General features: G+C 33.6%; 3 protein-coding genes across 4 annotated transcripts; 2 read left to right on the forward strand and 1 right to left on the reverse strand.

The window, feature by feature from the left end:
- LOC109327221 (WAT1-related protein At3g28050-like) lies at positions 432–4,180 on the forward strand. Of its 2 annotated transcripts, XM_019560301.1 has the most exons (7): positions 432–449; positions 506–781; positions 916–1,029; positions 2,567–2,810; positions 2,902–3,060; positions 3,164–3,315; positions 3,416–4,180. In XM_019560301.1, exons 2-7 carry the CDS (start codon positions 534–536, stop codon positions 3,558–3,560), a joined length of 1,062 nt encoding a protein of 353 aa, XP_019415846.1. In that variant the 5' UTR covers positions 432–449; positions 506–533; the 3' UTR covers positions 3,561–4,180. The 2 variants fall into 2 exon arrangements, with proteins under 2 accessions (XP_019415846.1, XP_019415845.1); XM_019560300.1 differs by lacking the exon at positions 432–449 and having other exon boundaries at positions 466–781.
- LOC109327125 (vacuolar protein sorting-associated protein 45 homolog) lies at positions 6,267–12,292 on the reverse strand. The gene is made up of 13 exons (XM_019560170.1): positions 11,983–12,292; positions 10,910–11,111; positions 10,685–10,764; positions 10,060–10,287; positions 9,638–9,763; positions 9,439–9,519; positions 9,204–9,345; positions 8,941–9,119; positions 8,383–8,538; positions 8,011–8,118; positions 7,801–7,922; positions 7,304–7,435; positions 6,267–6,947 (listed from the first exon to the last, which is right to left on the reverse strand). The coding sequence occupies exons 1-13, from the start codon at positions 12,070–12,072 to the stop codon at positions 6,887–6,889; spliced, it is 1,707 nt and encodes a 568-aa protein (XP_019415715.1). The 5' UTR covers positions 12,073–12,292; the 3' UTR covers positions 6,267–6,886.
- On the forward strand, positions 13,303–17,133 carry LOC109326069. Its single transcript, XM_019558720.1, has 4 exons — positions 13,303–13,748; positions 14,522–14,697; positions 16,155–16,263; positions 16,704–17,133. The coding sequence occupies exons 1-4, from the start codon at positions 13,368–13,370 to the stop codon at positions 17,001–17,003; spliced, it is 966 nt and encodes a 321-aa protein (XP_019414265.1). The 5' UTR covers positions 13,303–13,367; the 3' UTR covers positions 17,004–17,133.

Below are 18,308 nucleotides of genomic sequence, written 5' to 3' on the forward strand. Positions count from 1 at the left end.
TATGGCTATATACATACAATATCATAAATTCATCTTTTAATTAAATATTTATTATATTACACTTTTTTTCTTACTTTCAAATCATGTAATGGAATTTATGATTATTTCATAATAAATTTTAATAATTGAAGCAGACAAATTTATATTATACATGTATTATTAATATATATATATATATACTAATAAAAGTGGCTGCACATAAGTATTATCCATTTCACCATTTTAATGTTAAGAAGAGTGAAGATCCTCATAAGTATTAGAAAGATAAATATATCCAAGACAATAGAAAAAAATGATAATATATTTCTTGATTAGTTGAAACAATTATTTTCCAATCATTGGCTAAGGATCCTTTCCATAAAAATAATAATTTAAATTTAGACATTTGTTGAGATGAGTTGATGTGGATACAAGGAACATGGAACATGGAACACCATATGTGAAGACGAATTGGCTATATGTTAGAGATAGATAGATAGAGAGAAAGAGAGAGAGAGAGAGAGAGAGAGAGAAAAGAGAGTAGTGTAACAAAAATGGAGGGATTTGGAAAAGTAACACTTCCCTTTGTAGGAATGATAATGGCAGAGGTTGCACAAGTTGGGTTAATCATTTTGAGCAAACAAGTTATGTCACAAGGAATGAATAACTTCATCTTCATCTTCTATTCCAATACTCTCGCTGCTCTTATTCTTCTCCCTTCTTCTTACTTCATTCATAGATTTCACCGTCCTCCAATCACTTTTCAAACCCTTTCTGGGTTCTTCTTACTTGGATTACTTGGGCAAGTTTATTATTCTGCTTGAATTCCATAACCCATATTTGTTATAACTATGCAGATTAAAAGGTTGAAACTTTTTGTGAATTCTAATACCAAAGTTCTGTTTTTTTCTCTATTTTGTTTTAGTTTATTTACAGGTATTTGGCTCAGGCTTTTGGGTATGCTGGAATTAATTACAGCTCAGCTACACTTAGCACATCATTGCTCAACCTTGTTCCTGGTTTTACCTTCATACTTGCTGTTCTTTTCAGGTTTATATCATCTCATAGGACTCAGAATTAGTTAACTTGTATTTTTGTTGTTTTGGGTAGAAAAAAAACTTGATTTTTTTTCATGGGTGTTGTTTGATATTATTGTTGTCAATTAAAAAAATATATGCTTGACATGAATGGGGAAGTGAGAAAGTAGGATGTGTCTGTTCAAAGTGGTATCAGGGTTGTCTATTGCATTGCTTGCTTGGCATATTATTACAATACCAATGTTTTGATTTTTGTTGCATTGGATGCAGATCAATTTAGTCCAATCCTAACATAGGTAAACTCATTGGACCATTCATCATAGAGTTTCAGTGAAAAGATTAATTCTGTGGTCTGGTCATATCAGGTTTAGCTTTTTGATCCTTGACTAAGGTATCCTTAATCGTATTGCTAGAAGACTAACCTCATGGTTGGGGTGGTGGATGCATAAGACTTTCCCTAGTGGCAACTCATTATTCTTTGTTGTTTGGTTAGTAGAGTTCAGGATTCGAATCCATGACATTGCTGGTTAGGTTTTGCTTGTGGTCGCAAGTTGCAACCCACTTCCCTTGCAGCCAAGCACCGCTAGGTTGATGTTAGGTTTAGCTTTCTGTTGAAAATAGCTGCCTGAGTTTTGATTCTTGAAGTTTTTGTTTGCATGGAATTGCATTATTGTCCATATGTTTAGTAAATGAGTCTTTTTTTAATAGTCTAATACTCTAACCAATTAATTGGGTTCAAATTATCATGTCATATTTATTTTTGTAGATTATTATGAAGAGGCTATCTAGATATGAGACCAAACATGAATCGAACAGCCAATAACCACCTATTGGACTCTTGTGGAGTACGTTGGTGGGTAACTTCAGTTTCAACAAGGATCTTATTAAATATCCCTTTACATAAAAAAGGTCGGCCCAGTGCATGATGCTCCCACTTAGTGAGATCTGGGGAGGGTAGATGTACATAGCCTTATCCCCAAAAGCGAAGAGATTATTTCCAGGATTTGAATATGTGACCTTACGGTCACTAAGCATAAATATCTCTTTACATATAGAAAAATTTTCATTCTGTAATATTGTCACCACCAATGTCTCCATCATTTGCTTACTTCACACAAATCTTCGGATATGTGTATCTAGCTTTTGAATGAAGTGAAATTCAATTGTCTTGTTTCTCTTTGAAGACAAGTTACCCCAACAGTGATATTCTGAATGCACTGTTGAGAACTTCACAATATTAAACTGCTTGTACCTAGATTCTCTCATATGCCACATCTGCCAAGCATTATGCATATGGTAGAGCTAAGGATGAAATTGTAAGGAACTATTAGCACTTCAGTCATAACTTCGCATATCCTTTTAAAAAATGAATTCCTCTAGATTTAGTATCCTTTTGTATTGTTTTTGTGTCCTTTTTTTAATATAGAAGGGTACATCACATTTGCACTTTAATTCAGTATAGATCAAAGGATGCCATAGTTGTGCTCACAGACTCGGACAATTGTTCGTGCTACTAGTCTATCTAAACATGTTCAACTTTCTGGTTTTAGGATGGAACAATTAGATTGGAGACGCTCTAGCAGCCTCGCTAAAGCATTAGGAACTATAGTATCAATTGTTGGTGCATTTATTGTGACTTTGTACAAGGGCCCTGCTCTTCTAAAGGGACTACAACTATTATCACCTGCAAACTCGTCTCAGGAGCCAGTTTTCGCGCAAGAATCTAATTGGATACTTGGAGGGTTATTCCTTGCAGCTGATTGTGTGATGGCTTCAGCATATATTATTGTACAGGTGAAGCTATCAAGTTTTGGTACTATTTGGTGTCTATTTGCAAGGTGCAAATCCTCAACAATTAATTCACTATAATTCCTTTACGTTTCAGGCTTCTATTCTTAAGAAATATCCGGCGGAGTTGATTGTTGTATTCTTCTATTGTTTCTTTGTGGCCATTCAATCTGGTCTGACCTGTCTGGTTGTGGAAAGAGATATTGGTGCTTGGAGCTTAGAACCAAAGTTTAGGTTGCTTGTAGTTTTATACTCGGTAATCAGAACATAATCAAAGTAGATTAGTGTACAACTGGTAACAAAATTACAAAACTGCATCTTTGCCTAGAAATCTAAACTTCATCTCTAAACATTTTCAGGGAGTTGTTGGCTCTGCATTTCAAGTTGGTGTTATTACTTGGTGTTTGCACCAGACAGGACCTGTTTTTGTTTCCATTTTTAAGCCCATAGGAATTGCCGTATCGGTGGTTGTAGGTGTTGCCTTCCTCGGGGATACATTCTATCTTGGAAGGTAGGCTGTGTCTTTCTCTCTCTTGTAGACTTTTTCGTTGTACTGTTGAATGTTGTGTTTATTACATCTAATACTAATACATTGTTGCCTTTCAATGCAGTTTACTTGGTGCTACTGTGATTGTTGTTGGGTTTTATTCTGTATTGTGGGGAAAAGCCAAAGAAATTGAAGATGGTAGCATGAGAAGCTTGGATTCAAACAACAAGACCCCTCTTCTGAAGGGAAACAGCAGTGAAGAAATATAAAAATGTTGGTTCATTAAATGATTCTTCAACTTGGCTAGCAAACATGCAGCTTCTACTGTTTTTCAACTCCTGAATCCCAGAAGTAGGAAAATAATCATATCATATCATTGATATGAAAGATATTTGCTTTGAAAACAACAATGATGGATAATAAATGGTGATAAAGTAGGTTAAAATGGTGATGTGAGAATATTATTACTTTACTAGTTTGAAGTTGTCAGACTACAGTAGCAAGTGAAGATTTGCACCATCCTTGTAAGTGCCAAGTAACATGGTTTCTTTATCAGATCTTGCAGTACTGTGTAAAATATGTCCACAATCTGGACCATTCCAGTTTTCTATGATGTATACGGTCTTCAAGTTAAAGTCATATGGTTGGAAAGCCTGTCTACACATTTCTAACATGTTGTCCTAATTCCTGTCTCGATTCTTCAACTGAGACAATAATGGCCGCAAAAAACATGCATTGTAACAATTTATTGGATATGCTCAATAAACATATCTAAGATCAATGTAAATATGTAAAGTCTCAATGTGGATACTTGATGTAATCCTATAACAAGAGGGAAATCTTGTGAGACTCAGTCTTGTGTTCTTACACTAATCTTAACTTGATCATACATATTTTTTACTGCTTGTAGACAATTTGAACACTTTTCTTTTCCAGAGCTTTTTATAATACCTCTCTAGACCTTATTACATGCCTTCTTCAAATCAATAAATACTCATGTATAAATCTTTTTAGTCCCTTCATAATCTCTCTGTCAATCATTATAGCAAATATATAGTTTTCATCTTTAATCCACCTATATAAAATCATATTTGTTTTATGTAGTGCACATCTTGTCTCAACTTTTGCACAATTGTCTCATAAGATACACAATTTTGCATCTGCTTCGCTCATTTTATAATTTCTTAAATCTCATAATCTCATTAAATAATTTTGGTGAGCCAACTAATGTTTTTCTCTCTTAGAGCCTTCCAAACCTTAATAGATATATTATCTAGTCTAATCACATTATCATTCTTCATCATTTTTAAAGCTTTTTCACCTTCAACTCCCTAATTCTACAATAAAATGTATAACTTTGAACTTTTACTTTAGTGTTTAGCGTATCATAATGCAAAGAATCAGGATCATTATTGAAAAACTTATAAAATTACTTCTTCCATATTTTCTTAATATCAATGTCTTTCACAAAAGTTTTTTCATCTTTATCTTTAATACATTTCACTTGGGCAAGTCTCTTATCTTTCTTTTATTTTTTTACCCTTTGCAAGTTGGCATCTTTCTCCTCCTTATTACTTACACTTTTTAAAATGTCTGCATATAATTTTTTTTTAAAAATAAAGATAAAATCTGTCAAATAATTATCGCTGAAATGAATTTTAGGTATGGTAGTGGTGACAATGATTGCATGGATATGAGATAATGTCAAAGTGGTATGATGACATAATTGTTTTCTATATTGTAATCCTAGAAACTAGAAAGAAAGGAAAAAAAATATAATCCTTATGATTTTGCTAAGAAGAGAGTTTGATAAGTTATGTGAAATATACAAATGCATTATCTTCATATTATATCCTTCAACAAACTTCACCTACAAATTTTCTAATCCGATTTTTTTTAAATATTTTTAAGATATTAAACACATTCACTTTTTTATATAATATTCTCCTGTTTAGGAGAATTGAACAAAAAATTGTAGAAGGATATAGCTAGACTGTATTCAAATTCACATACATCTGGAAAAAAAAATCGTAAAGATATTAGGATTTGACTAAAATGCATTGAGAGTGTCATTAAAAATCCTTAATAATCCATCTGCCAAACCAATTGATTATCTCCATCTTTGAAGTAATCCATATTCATATTCTCACACAGCATTACGGATCAAATTTAAAATAGTAATTTATTTTCTTTCTTAAAAATCTGCATTTTAAATATTTTATGTTATGTGAGTAGAGAAAAAATTGATGAAACTATTTCTAGTTTGTTTGAAAAAGATTTTGTTGGGAGATCCACTTCCATTTCCATAATGTCTTCATCTCTAAAAAACTAGTCTTCTACAAATAGTAATACATCATTTTCTTTTGTTAGTGGCACGACAAAAGTACCCGAAGTCTTGAATAATACACCACCTTTAGAAATGTAGGAAGACATCAGGGAGAGGAAGAAAGGAAGAGGAGAGAGAAAATGAAAATAAAATCTATAATGTGATGTAAATAAAATAGAAAGTAAGGATAAAGTATAGAAGATGAGGTAATAAAAAATGTATCAAAAAGCTAAGGGATTTTAAGTTCGAAAAGAAGTATCGGGAACATTCCTATTTAATTATTTGGGACTTCCATAGGATGTGTATCACTCTACTCCTTGTTTTTTACTGATCAAAAAAATAAAACAAGAATTAAATATATATTAACTTAATAAAAACAAAGGTACATAGAGTGGTAACATTCTTTCTCATTCTTTAAGGACAGTGATTTACAAAACCCTTAACATATATCATTTCATATTTTTCTCAGTTTTGAGTAAGGGGAGACTCTTCTTTATCAAGGTTAAAATAAAACACAAACCTCAACCAGAATTTACAACTAGATTAAAGATCACATCAATATAATCACACTACAAGTTTAAAGCAGTGAATTCTCATTGTTATAACATCCAAGTTTCAACCAAAAGTAAGAAAAACACAGGACACACCCTTCAGCACGAAATCCAACAATGCAACATGCTATATATAAGCTTTACATGATATTCTCCAATAGGAGCATGACATCCACAAGTGCATTGCATAAAATACTAATCACAATTCAGTCTCACAACATGAACTTTCACAATTATTTAGCTAAAATCTACAAATGAATACATCTATTAGTATATCGAAAAAGGGTCATTCATTACATGGTTATACAAAATTGTTATGTTATCAGCAAGTGTCAAAATGAAACCATTAGACTTAATCAGCCAAAATGATGAAGAAAAATTACACAAATCAAATGGTTTCCCTTCTTTGTACCTATATATGCTACGTGTCAACCTTGTACCCAATGAACAAAAGAGAGGGGTGTGTGGCTTGTTCTTGAAGTTCTCATTTCATTTTCAAATCACATTTATCTGCAAGGAGCCAAATAATAACTAACCTGATTAATGGTTCACAACCGCCCTCTGCAGCGACAATGGATTTCAGTAAGATACCCCACACCAAGCTCATTTCACAACTTGTTTAATACATATACATGGGTGCCAAACAGAAATTTCCAGCCTCAAACTGTGAAAACATGATCAATATGGCCCTCAAAGTGCAAAATGCGCCACAATATACTTAAACAACAGAGGTGCTAATACGAGCTACCCTTTGAGCTTCTTCCAAGTCCGTAAAAAACCTGCGAATTAAAAAAATAGAAAACCTTTATCCAGAACCAATCAATGAACAACCAAATATTACAAATTACAAAGCCATCACAATCTGTAAAACAAATTTAAGACAGAACCAATTAATTTCATCACATAAACCAAGGCTGATAAATCACATCCACAATAACTTCCCAACCATGTCACGCCAAGCATCATTCAAAATAACTAATTATGATGCACACTATGAGTATGACTATTTCCAAGTTTATTATCAAGTCAAATTTATTATCATTGTTAGCGTGCCAAATTTAAAGCCCAATGAGAATGCAAAGCACACAAACATCTCAACTAATGAATCCAAACTACCTTTATGACTAGAATATACCTTTTAGAATTAAGAACAGAAGAGCCACCAAGTATAAACCGAACTCCGGTATTGCTGGTATTTTGTAGAGCAACTGATCGTGACTCCTCATAGGTTGTCCCACCAACAATGAATATGATCACTTCCTGTGGCCTGCTTATCAAGTAATAATTAACAACAAAACTCAGATTACACCATAATTCTATGATGATGGCCATTAATAAATATTAGAAATTTTGATGAGATGCATTATTCGTGTAAAATCTCTCTCCTTCGGGACAATTACTCGTTCCTAGATGATTGGTCAGGATGTTTCCTTGTATAATAAATATTAAACAGAAGTTCGGATTAAATTGCGAGTATAAATAAGGGTACTAGGTTACGGAATTTTATGACATGCTACATACTAATAATATATTCAGTGTTACTGTTTAGCACTTTAACCTTATTTATCTATTTTGCTTTCCCTATTCTTAAACCCTTAATTCTTCAAAAAAAAAAAAATAATAGCAACAAACCTTCCTTGTTGAAAGTGATTTCCAACAAATGGGTAGTCGACATCTCTCAACCGCCCTTTGACAATGTTTTCCATGGTTTGGAACAGAAGTGGCTGGTGCTGGGTGTAAACATTTTCAATACCCTGCAGCAAAACTCAGAAAACAAATTTTTAGGATTGAAGACTCATCATCAAGAATATGGTATAGCAATCATAATACTTATATGCAGACCTTCAACCCACGAGCCATGTTACGGGCAATATTCATGAGATCCCGATTTCCAAAAAGATCACCAGTTCTCTTGTCAACACCTGCTTGCTTCAAAAGAAACTGGACAAGCTGTTGTGCAACAAAAAGGTAATATCAGTCACTCTCTCATGTAGTAGGTGTACCCCCCCACACACACACATCAAAAAAAGCAGTGGCTTCCATCTATATGCTGCCCTGTATTTAATCTAAGTTAGTTGAAAATTTGTATTCTAGAATCCAATGGTCAACAAGAAGATACAACCCGAAAAGTAACCTCACCATTACTATTCACCTGTTGAAGATTTAAAAGGTTGACGACATTAAAAAGAGACACAATAGTAAAAATTACTTTACCCCAGGTTTATACTTGGCAGATCGGGAAGCCAGTTTGTTGAAAAGCTGCATTAACTGAACCGGGCTATCCTTCTCATATCGCAAAGCATATAGCATGACCAAACGTAGTCGGTCCACATCTAATATGCTTTCATTGTTAAGTAGATTTGTCAGTGCCTGAAAGAGTACATTAGGGACATACGTTATCACCTGGATCTTACATTACCTTTGTTAGTTTTAAGCTGTTGTCAATAAACATAATAAGCATTAAAATACAAATATGATTTCATTTTTATGTGACGGGTGGATAATAATAAGATTGCTTTAAGCTGCTGTCAGAAAATATAACAATTTAAAAGTCAGTTATGTTAAACATGGGATGGGGAAAATCCATTGGATATATTTGCTACTAGAAATTATATTGTATGTAATAAAGAAAGTCCTGGGGGCATTGTCAAAGTTGGTAATTATTACTACTAATTTGCATGTTTCGATTGTTAAATGGCCATCCAGGAACTTTTGAAGCTCAAGCAAAATCAAAGTGATATATTTTAATATTCAAGGCTATATACTATATACCTCAAAAGCAGCTCCTTGCCCTCCATTGCAAGCCAATTCTTGCTCTGTTTCGGAAACTATCATAAGTTTTCGCTGTTCAACTATCTTGCTCATTTCTGTTACCAAAGTCACATGTTTTGACACATTTCCATGCATTTTTCTGTACTCAGGGTAATTGTCAACAAATTTGGCCATGTCCTCTGCCATGGGTCAAATAAAAAAGTCAGTAAATTATAACAGCTGTAGGAGTTATATTACTCTGAAATGGGAGGATGAATACAAACCTACTGTTTGAATGTTCTGGTTACTCTTTGCCACTTGCTGAAATTCATCAACCAGCCGTTTAATATTCATACCTATATCTCCAAAATTCTCATACATGTTAGTTTTGAAAAAGGAATCTTGGTCCGATGACAGCACAACCTCCTGTGTCAAGAAATAGCACAAATCAATGAGCACAAAATCTAGACTGTAATGTGCTTCTTACATAATCACCCTAATATAACAAATGAACCCAACCTCCTGATCCTTTGGAAATTTACCAATGGATTTCAAGTCCACTTTGTTGTCTTCAATTCCTACCAATTCATGAACCATAGCCTATAACAACAGTGTAACAGCAAAAATGAGAATCATTTTATAAATAAACAACTTAACAGATTGCTAAACTATAACTTTGTAAGCAAGCACATGACTCTTAGGTTAATTGCACATATACCTGATAGGTCCATTGATTTAGCAATGGTGTTACAGGATCATCCCTCCTGTCAATCACTAACAACAATGGAGCAACTTCTGTTCGCCTAAAGTCAAAAAGACCACTTTCCTGTTGGTACATCAGTTTCTGTTTCAAGTCCAATGATGTAAATTAGTTTTCACCATGTCTGCAGCACAATCCTTAATGATAACATATGACATCCTAGGATACGCATGTTGCCAGCCAAAAGAACATGTAGATTGGCTACATATGTGTATAGAAATATGCATATGCTGATTATGCTTAGGGATATGCCCCGTGTGATTCAGAATCATTGAAATGATGCAGACATAAAAGTTTATGGCAAGTTTGGGAGTTTATAGGGGATGGAACGGAATGCGCGCACACACACACATATAAAATCCAGTGAGTCAGACACTCACAGATGCTTCCTGTGCTATCCTTTTTGCGATGTCAGATGTCCTTTGATATCTAATTACTGGTCTCCGTTTAAATGCCAAAAACAAAGCTGCAAGACCATCAACAACCCGATCACAGAAACGCTGCACTGTTGAAGGATCTACCACCGCTGGGAGCATATAAATGTAATTTGAAGGCACATGCAAAGTGAAGTGATAAGGATCAATTGCAACAAAGTCTGCATAGAATTCCTGGATGATCAGGAGAACAACTGTGTTAGAATTAAACTTTGCAACACAAACCTTGGCATTTGAGATTGCGACGCAAGGGCAGGGGATTCAAGGCTTCAAGCCAACAGTATGTGGAGTCACTTATCAGATTAAGAACTACACAGTGAATATAAAAACTATGTCATTGTAGGAAGGCACAAGGGGGGATACCCTTCTATCCAGGACATACTTCATATGAACAGTAATATTCCTGTGATACTATAAAGTATAAACTGACCTGCAGTTCTTTTTTCTCAACTTTAAAACAAATTCTTAGATTAGACAAGCATCTATCATCATGAAATTAGTGTGCATTTCAAAATCATAAAATGGATACATAGAGAAGTTCCCAAGTCTGAGGACGGGAAAAAGTATTTACCTGAACTTGCTGGACAGCTTCCTGTTCATCTGAATCAGCAAGTATATGAATCTGAGTGTCCTTCAATATGTTGGAGAAAACTGTAATTTCAGAATGGATTCACAAAGTGTTTTCAAATCAATGGGAGAAAATTACTTATTAAATTGGGAACATACAAATTAAATTCCCAAGGAAATATTGTACTATAGCTTCACTAAATTAAAGCAAAAAATTTAAAGAACCTACATAGGTGATACTCTCCAAATCTAGGATTGGCCAGCTGGCGGCGCAATAGCTGGATGTTCTCTGATGTAGGTCGAAGAAAGTACACGGCTTTGAGATGTGACATCAGTTCCTTTGACTTGGAAATAGAATCTATCAACTCTACCAAAAACACTTCTTTCTGAAGAAGGTCTGACTGTGAATACACAACACTCACAATGCTAACCTGCATCAATTAGAGAAATATATATACACTAACACCTTTGAAGCATAGACACTTAAAAATAGTTTTTGTGAGACTCGTGTCCATGCCAAACACTTCTAACTGTATTTTAAAATCTTTTACATTCAGTTTTTGAATTTTAAAGATTGCTATAGATAGAAAGCCAAAATAATTACATAATCATTTCATTTACAAATAGCAATGTTAAATTTTAAGACATTACCCATCTCTTTTAATTTAAGATTTGTCCTTTATGTTAACCTTGTATTAATTTAATGTGGCATATCATAGACATGTCATGTCCTATAATTTCAAAATTTTGACATATCCCTATGTTCATGTTGTGTCGTATCCATGCTTCCTAACTCAACATCATAAAAACCAACTTCTTAGTGAAATTTTTTTAAAAATTTGTTGTATCCCTATGTATATGAGCTTCATAGCTCAACATCATAAACATCAAATTCTTCCTAAACTAACTAAAGTGAACAAATAATTACAAACCGAGTGCCTCCTGCAGCTTGATTTACGGTTCTACGAAGTAAAACATAATAATTTTAACCATAACATAACTCTTTGTTGCCATGGCACTTGGCGATAGAACCACAAGTCCACAAGTAATGAATGAGCCATAGTTACATAATTCTCTCATTTACCCTCCGGACCTCGTAGTGAATTCACATTATCGTCATCATAAAATTAATATAAAAAATGACAAACCGCCTACATGTACCAAAACCCCATATCAGGTAACTATGCAATGATTTTATAGGTACATCGACGGTAAAAGCATAATAATTATACAATTACTTACACTACATACATAATTTGGTTAATCAACATTGTGATGAAATTTGTGAAAATTGTGGCGTACCGTTTGAGAATCGAGGATGAGAACTTTCATGCCGGAAATGTCCTGCAACATACGGTTAACATAATCACGAACGCACGATGTGAGCACCATGTTGAATCTGGATCGATGAAGATGAATATCGATCACTATGAGTCTCAACTTCAATTTCAATTGGTGCAAATGCGAGAGTGAGTAGAAAGGAGCAAAATCAAAAGGGGTTTCAGATCGGAAGAAAAGCGTGTGCCTCTAACGCACCGTTTTATGTGTTAATGCACTCAGTTGTTGCAGATTGCCACTTTTATTTAGTTAGACAGATGAAAACGTTGAATTGATTAGTAAAAGGATATGATACGTATAGTTATTAAATAAGAATAAAATTGGGAGAAAGTTTAATCTTGAGGAGTGAGATTATTTTAGCATAACCCACTTTAGATTGTTTTCTATTTGAATTCAGTGTTGTAAATCAGTGTAGGAGGCTAAAATTGTCAAGTGAAATATATAATTAAAAAAATTAATAAAATAAAGTATTTTATTGATATGTGTCACTTGGTTAAAAATATATTACAATGGAGTTTAATAAAAATACATGAACCAAAACAATTATTTTAATGAAACTATGTCATACAATAGTTTATAGCAATATTGTAACACCCGAGCATGTTGATATTAGGTTTAATCGGTTAAATTGTTCGGTCTGACTTAGTGATTTGTATATAAATATAGAGTTATATATAAATGTAAAACTTTATATAATTAATAATTATGTATAATTATATTGAACTAATATATTTTCATCTTTTTTGGACCGTAGTAAAACAAAATATTAGTGTAATGTTCCACTTTTCTTATTTTTAAGTGAACCGTCCAGTTTACTTTCCGGGTTAATCCGATTTAACATGATCAGACTAGATTTTCCCCGATTCAAAGTGTCCAACTCTCATTCGATTAAGACTGCAAACCAAAGTCGTTTTCAAGTCCGGTTAGCAGTCAAACCGAACGGACCATTCGGTCTGGTCCGTTTCTCACAACTGGTATAAAGATTTCTAGCATGGAAATAGGAAGTTTACAAGTGCATAGAACGGAGAAGAAATGTGAAAACTAAGTTTAAGGATATTTTTTCACCTTTTGAGTAATAAGAACTAATCATGTTCATGATGTGTAACTATCTATTTCAACAAATATTGAATCCAAGAATTCAATCATAGAACTTTTGGGCATCATGTGAATCTAGTGAAACTTTACACCATCACTAGACTAGACATAATGCATACCAAAATCTTTATATTTACTAAAAAATGCGGTATGGGCTTAGGCCCGTTGCAATATTTGGATCCTGCACTTGTATCATCAACATTAGCAAGCAACACCGCTTGAGCTCTCACACCACAATACACAAACTTGCTTTAATGGATTTTCTTAAAGCTTCCAACTTAACACTTTCTTCGCCATTTCTCACCACATCTACCTTCTCCTTCCTTCCCCCATCTCCCACAAAATTTTCTTTCCATTTTTGCCCCAACCCATTTCCATGTATTCCAATAAAGCCCCTAACTTTGCGTGCCATAAGAAACCGAAGTTACGATTCAGACCCAATTCCCGAATCCACTATTGTTCAAGAAGTATCATTCGATGAAGAAGAAGAAGAAGAAGAAGAAGAAGAAGATGATGATGGTGATGACCTTCTTGACGATGACGCTTCACTAGATGTTGAAGATGATGGTTATGAAGTTGATAACGAGGATGATGATTATGAGGTGAATGAAGAAGAAGTAGAAGAGGAAGACTATGTAAGTTATGTTTGAAAAACATTTACTATTGAGATTGTATTGATATAACATATGCTAGTTGTTGATAGAAAATTTCAATTTTGTTGAGGAATATGATTTAATCAGCCACAAAATACTGCTACTTGTATTGTACAGGTTTTGACTTTTAGTTTTTGAAATTTTTATACTAATATAGGTGCAATTAAGTTAGACTGTAATATGATTGAGGATTTGAGGATGATGGAAAGATAACGTAAAAAACTGATAGAATGCTACTGCATACATCTTTTTCTCCTCAACTTAAAAAAGTGTAATATGTATAATCTGTGTAAATACTTATAAACAATGTCAGCCACCATTTGGTTGTATTACTTATATTTAAACGAAGTCAATGGTGGATAATTCAACAACATGCATCTTTGAAAATATTTTTCCTCTTTTAATATAATATATGTGTTTTTATGTTTAATTTTGAGAAAAAGATGTATGCACTGTCAGTGTATGAGTTTTATATACTATCATTGTATCATCTACCATTAATATTTACTTATGATTGACTTTTCAAAAAATGTAATCCAAATTAGGGTGAATGACGAAGTGTATGTGTATAAATCCTTACACTGTCGGTGATAGATTTTACCCTCTTTAATTTTATTATCAACCATCCCCGTGTCATGTTCTATAATATTTTTATAAAGTGTCATATTCTCATGTTTGTGTTCTATTATTATTATTATATCCATGTTCTGTGTCTTATCCATGCTTCTTAAAAGATGGTTGTGCGCATTTTGAAGGTAGGTGATGGCGGAGCGGGTGGTGGAGTTTCTCTTTCTGGAACATGGTGGGATAAGAAAGCACTAGCCATTGCTAGAGAGGTTACTACATCTTTTGATGGTGACCTGCAAATTTATGCTTTTAGAACCTTGGTCAATTCAACCATTCAAGTACGCATTGAGAAGCTTTCGAACAAGTAAGACATTGTTGTGAGTAAAATAGAAAAGGTGCTATGTGTTTAATGTACTAGTGTATTTTACAGTAGACCAAAACTTAAAGGATTTTACTATAACTAGGAGTTTATACTGTTTAACCGCATTTTATGATTTGATCAGATTAAGCAAACAAAGAAACATGTGATACCATCTCACATGTGGTTATATCTTCCTGATTTCAGTGTTTGAAATGTATAATCCCTAATTCAGACATGGTTCAACCTCCTAAAACAGACACTCAGGTTTATTCTAATAAATTTTATTGCTTAAATGGTCATTATGAATTGAATTCATATGGATTCTGTAATGTGAATGGTATTGTCATGAATCCTTACTTATTTTCAGGTAATTGTTATTTTATGAAGTAGTAAGCCTAACTTTAAAATTTTGCATCATTGGGTATACTAGGCATGTATCCACTATTTTAAAAAAATCGGATATTTACAATTGTCTAGTGCATGTATATATCCAAATATCTATGAAATTGTAGTCATAAATGCATATATGACTAATGGTGAAATTTGTGTCATATAACAATGTTCCGTTTCAAGGTAATGTTGTATTGGTGCAGTCTATTAGAAATAATGCAGTTTAGGGTGGGTCTATTGGCGCTCCAAATTTCCTATCGGCACTCGTTGTTGATCACATACTGTTAGTTTTCTAATTTACAAAATTATGATTGGTCAATGAGGAGTGTGAATCATTTGGGAGCACCAATAGCCTCACCTTGCAGTTTATTAATAATCATGTTGATGAAATTTGTGTATATTACTATCTTTTAGGTCATTTGCTCCTGTTATTCATAAAAACAATTATGCTTATTTCCTTCATTCATGTCTAGCACTCTAGCATACTGAGATAGTGTGGCTAACAGACATTGGAACCATTTGGTTATGTGCGCAATTGTTGCAATTTTATCGGTAAAGTAGGTGCAAAGGAAAACGAAATGTTGAAGTTGAATGCAGTTTATTAGTATTTATAAGAAAATTAAGTGGCTTTTACCTATGTAATATAGGAGGTGTAGAACATTTCAACAAAAGCGTACTATTGTCCTGTTGCACCGCTTCCCTCCTAAAGAAGTACGATAAAGTCTCAATTTTTGTATGATTATATCACAAGTTTGTAGGGGTCTGGTTGCCTGATTTATCACAGTTCCTTAGTGCAAATCTATTTGATCATACCACAGGACTTTTCAGTTTTCACCGTATAGTTATAAACATTCAATGCTATCTGTACACTGCTCAATGAATAGATTAATCTGGCTTCTAGATTCTAGCTGCTGAGACACTCACCAAATATTAATAATCTGCATCATTTTGTGTTTGCCTAATTCACTGTGGTTGAAAAACCATTTCAGTTTCACCCAAACTGCTGAAGTTGCTATTATAGTGGATGTATGCTTAACTGTTGAGCTTTGATTCCCATGTATATATAATAGGTCTGGCTCTCCCAGCATGGAAGATATTGAAGCCTTTTCTACAACTTACAGAGCCAAATTGGATGAAGCAGAACTCGCTAAATTTGTTCCAGAGAATTTATATTTGGAGGTACCATTTCAAGTATATTATTGGCATCCTGTATTATGTTGGAGTAAAAGATTTAAAAGGAGATTATCATGATGAACAATATTTGAAAGTGCAATTTATACTTAAGCAATTAGTGTGGTATATTCGAATAGTAAGATATGAACGGTAAAACATAGTAGCCTTATTGAAACCAGAACTCATGGGGAAGAAAATATAATTTTTGAACTACTCTTATGTCATACTAATTTTACTCGAAGCTGTTTGATTTGGCTGATTTCACTATTAAATCCACAGGAAACTATATATATGTTTAAATTTTAAAGCAAATGAACCATATTGTTTTCTCATAGGGCCACAATTATGTTTTACCCTCCCGATTTTGAAGAGCCATTGGGATTTGATTCTGAATGTTTCTTGTTACCAGTTCTATTAGCTTTTATATCTGAGATATGTTCCTTCAGGTGTCTTCCCCTGGTGTTGAACGGATAGTTCGGATACCAGATGACCTTGATCGATTCAAGGACCGACCCATGTATGTGAAATATGCCATTGTTGATGATTCCAATAATACATCCGGAGAACGTGATGGGATTTTCAAGCTTGAATCCTTTGACATGGAAACAAAATGTTGCACGTGGGGTATAGCGGACGTGAAAGTCAATAGAGGGAAAGGAAGACCACTGAATAAAAAGCAAAGAGAATGGCGTTTAAGTACTCCCTTTGATTCCTTACGTTTAGTAAGGATACACTCTGATTGTTAAATAAATTATTTTCACTTACATTTGATAATTATATATCCATCTTTCCTTGTGTAAGCATAACCAATTGCATATGCATATGTAGATAATCAGAGAATAGTTGAATTTTTGTTGAGTTTTTTGTTTCTTTCAATTTTGCACTCTGGAATTTAGCTATAACTTTGATAGAAAAAAAATGGTGGCCCGGGCTCCTACCTAATAAGATCTGAGGAGCGTAGTTGTACACAGTTTTATCTCGCAAGCATAGAGAGTGTTTCCAGCTATAACTTTGATATTTAGGACAGATAAAAGATTTCCATACTAGATATTGGTTAAATTATCATCACATTGTACTGTTTGAAAAGGAGTAGGAAGTTTATGATGTACTTCCCACTGTTATTGGTTGTTTACGTGCTTGCAGAAGCATAACTGTGTTTTCTAGGAATTAGGAAATGGATTTTCTTGTGTTCATGTTTCCTGTGGTGTGGTAAATTGATGTCAATAAATATGTGTTCTTTAATTTTTATTTAAGAAATTCATGCTCGTCAATAAATGCGTGTTCTTTACTAATTTCCGATACAAGCTCATTCTTTTTGTGCAAGTTATTAGGCATGAATATGAATCACATATTTCCTTTGATAAGTTTGTTCTCATTTTTGTTCCAAGTCACTGTGCATTTTGACTATAGTTAAAGAGAAATGAAAGTCTGGCCACTCTATTAATGACTAATGCAAAAAGGTTCGTGTAGCTAATTTAAGTGTGAAGATCAATAATATATTGATCTAGTGGTATAAGGTTTTGCTAGATCTCCAAGAAGACAAAATAGTCAATGTTTTAATTTCTGTGAACGACATTTGTTGGGAGGAACATCTACGCACTAAAAAAGATTAGTTTTTCATCAATAAGGTGAATGGATATCATTGATAGTACGAAAAAAGTTTGAAGTTCTTTGTATATGAGTATGAATGAAAGAGTTTATATGTGGAAAAAGTTCATGAAATAATAGTCATAAGGTTATGGTTCAATATTTGGTGTTTTATTTGTGTCTTTCCACTTTTCCATGTCCCAATAACAATAGAACTCTTTGGTCCTGATCGGGTCCAACAAATGACATTAGAGCCGATGATTTGGCTGAGATATGGTGGACTCAAGGCGGAGCGGACCACTATTACACTTGAGAGGAAGATTGTTGGGTATATTCAAGTGTCCCCATTGAATATGAAAGAATGATTGGAAGAATTTATATATGACAAAGGTGCATAAAACCATATACTTACTGATTTGGCTCAAGATATGATATCTCACTTATAATTTTTTACCATTTTCATG

This window comes from Lupinus angustifolius, chromosome LG14 (genome assembly GCF_001865875.1).
Source record: "Lupinus angustifolius cultivar Tanjil chromosome LG14, LupAngTanjil_v1.0, whole genome shotgun sequence".
Taxonomy (NCBI): Eukaryota; Viridiplantae; Streptophyta; class Magnoliopsida; order Fabales; family Fabaceae; genus Lupinus; species Lupinus angustifolius.

Bases quoted from the DNA above. Each gene is read 5' to 3' on its own strand.
- LOC109327221 (XM_019560301.1), top strand. From the start codon at position 534: ATGGAGGGATTTGGAAAAGTAACACTTCCCTTTGTAGGAATGATAATG. The intron at 782-915 runs GCAAGTTTATTA...GTTTATTTACAG, and splicing joins TTCTTACTTGGATTACTTGG to GTATTTGGCTCAGGCTTTTG. The intron at 2,811-2,901 runs GTGAAGCTATCA...TTTACGTTTCAG, and splicing joins CAGCATATATTATTGTACAG to GCTTCTATTCTTAAGAAATA.
- LOC109327125 (XM_019560170.1), bottom strand. From the start codon at position 12,072: ATGGTGCTCACATCGTGCGTTCGTGATTATGTTAACCGTATGTTGCAG. The intron at 7,923-8,010 runs GTCTGCATATAA...GTTTTGCTGCAG, and splicing joins ACATGGCTCGTGGGTTGAAG to GGTATTGAAAATGTTTACAC. The intron at 7,436-7,800 runs GTTTGTTGCTAT...CTTGATAAGCAG, and splicing joins AATCACTTTCAACAAGGAAG to GCCACAGGAAGTGATCATAT.
- LOC109326069 (XM_019558720.1), top strand. From the start codon at position 13,368: ATGGATTTTCTTAAAGCTTCCAACTTAACACTTTCTTCGCCATTTCTC. The intron at 13,749-14,521 runs GTAAGTTATGTT...CGCATTTTGAAG, and splicing joins AAGTAGAAGAGGAAGACTAT to GTAGGTGATGGCGGAGCGGG. The intron at 16,264-16,703 runs GTACCATTTCAA...ATGTTCCTTCAG, and splicing joins CAGAGAATTTATATTTGGAG to GTGTCTTCCCCTGGTGTTGA.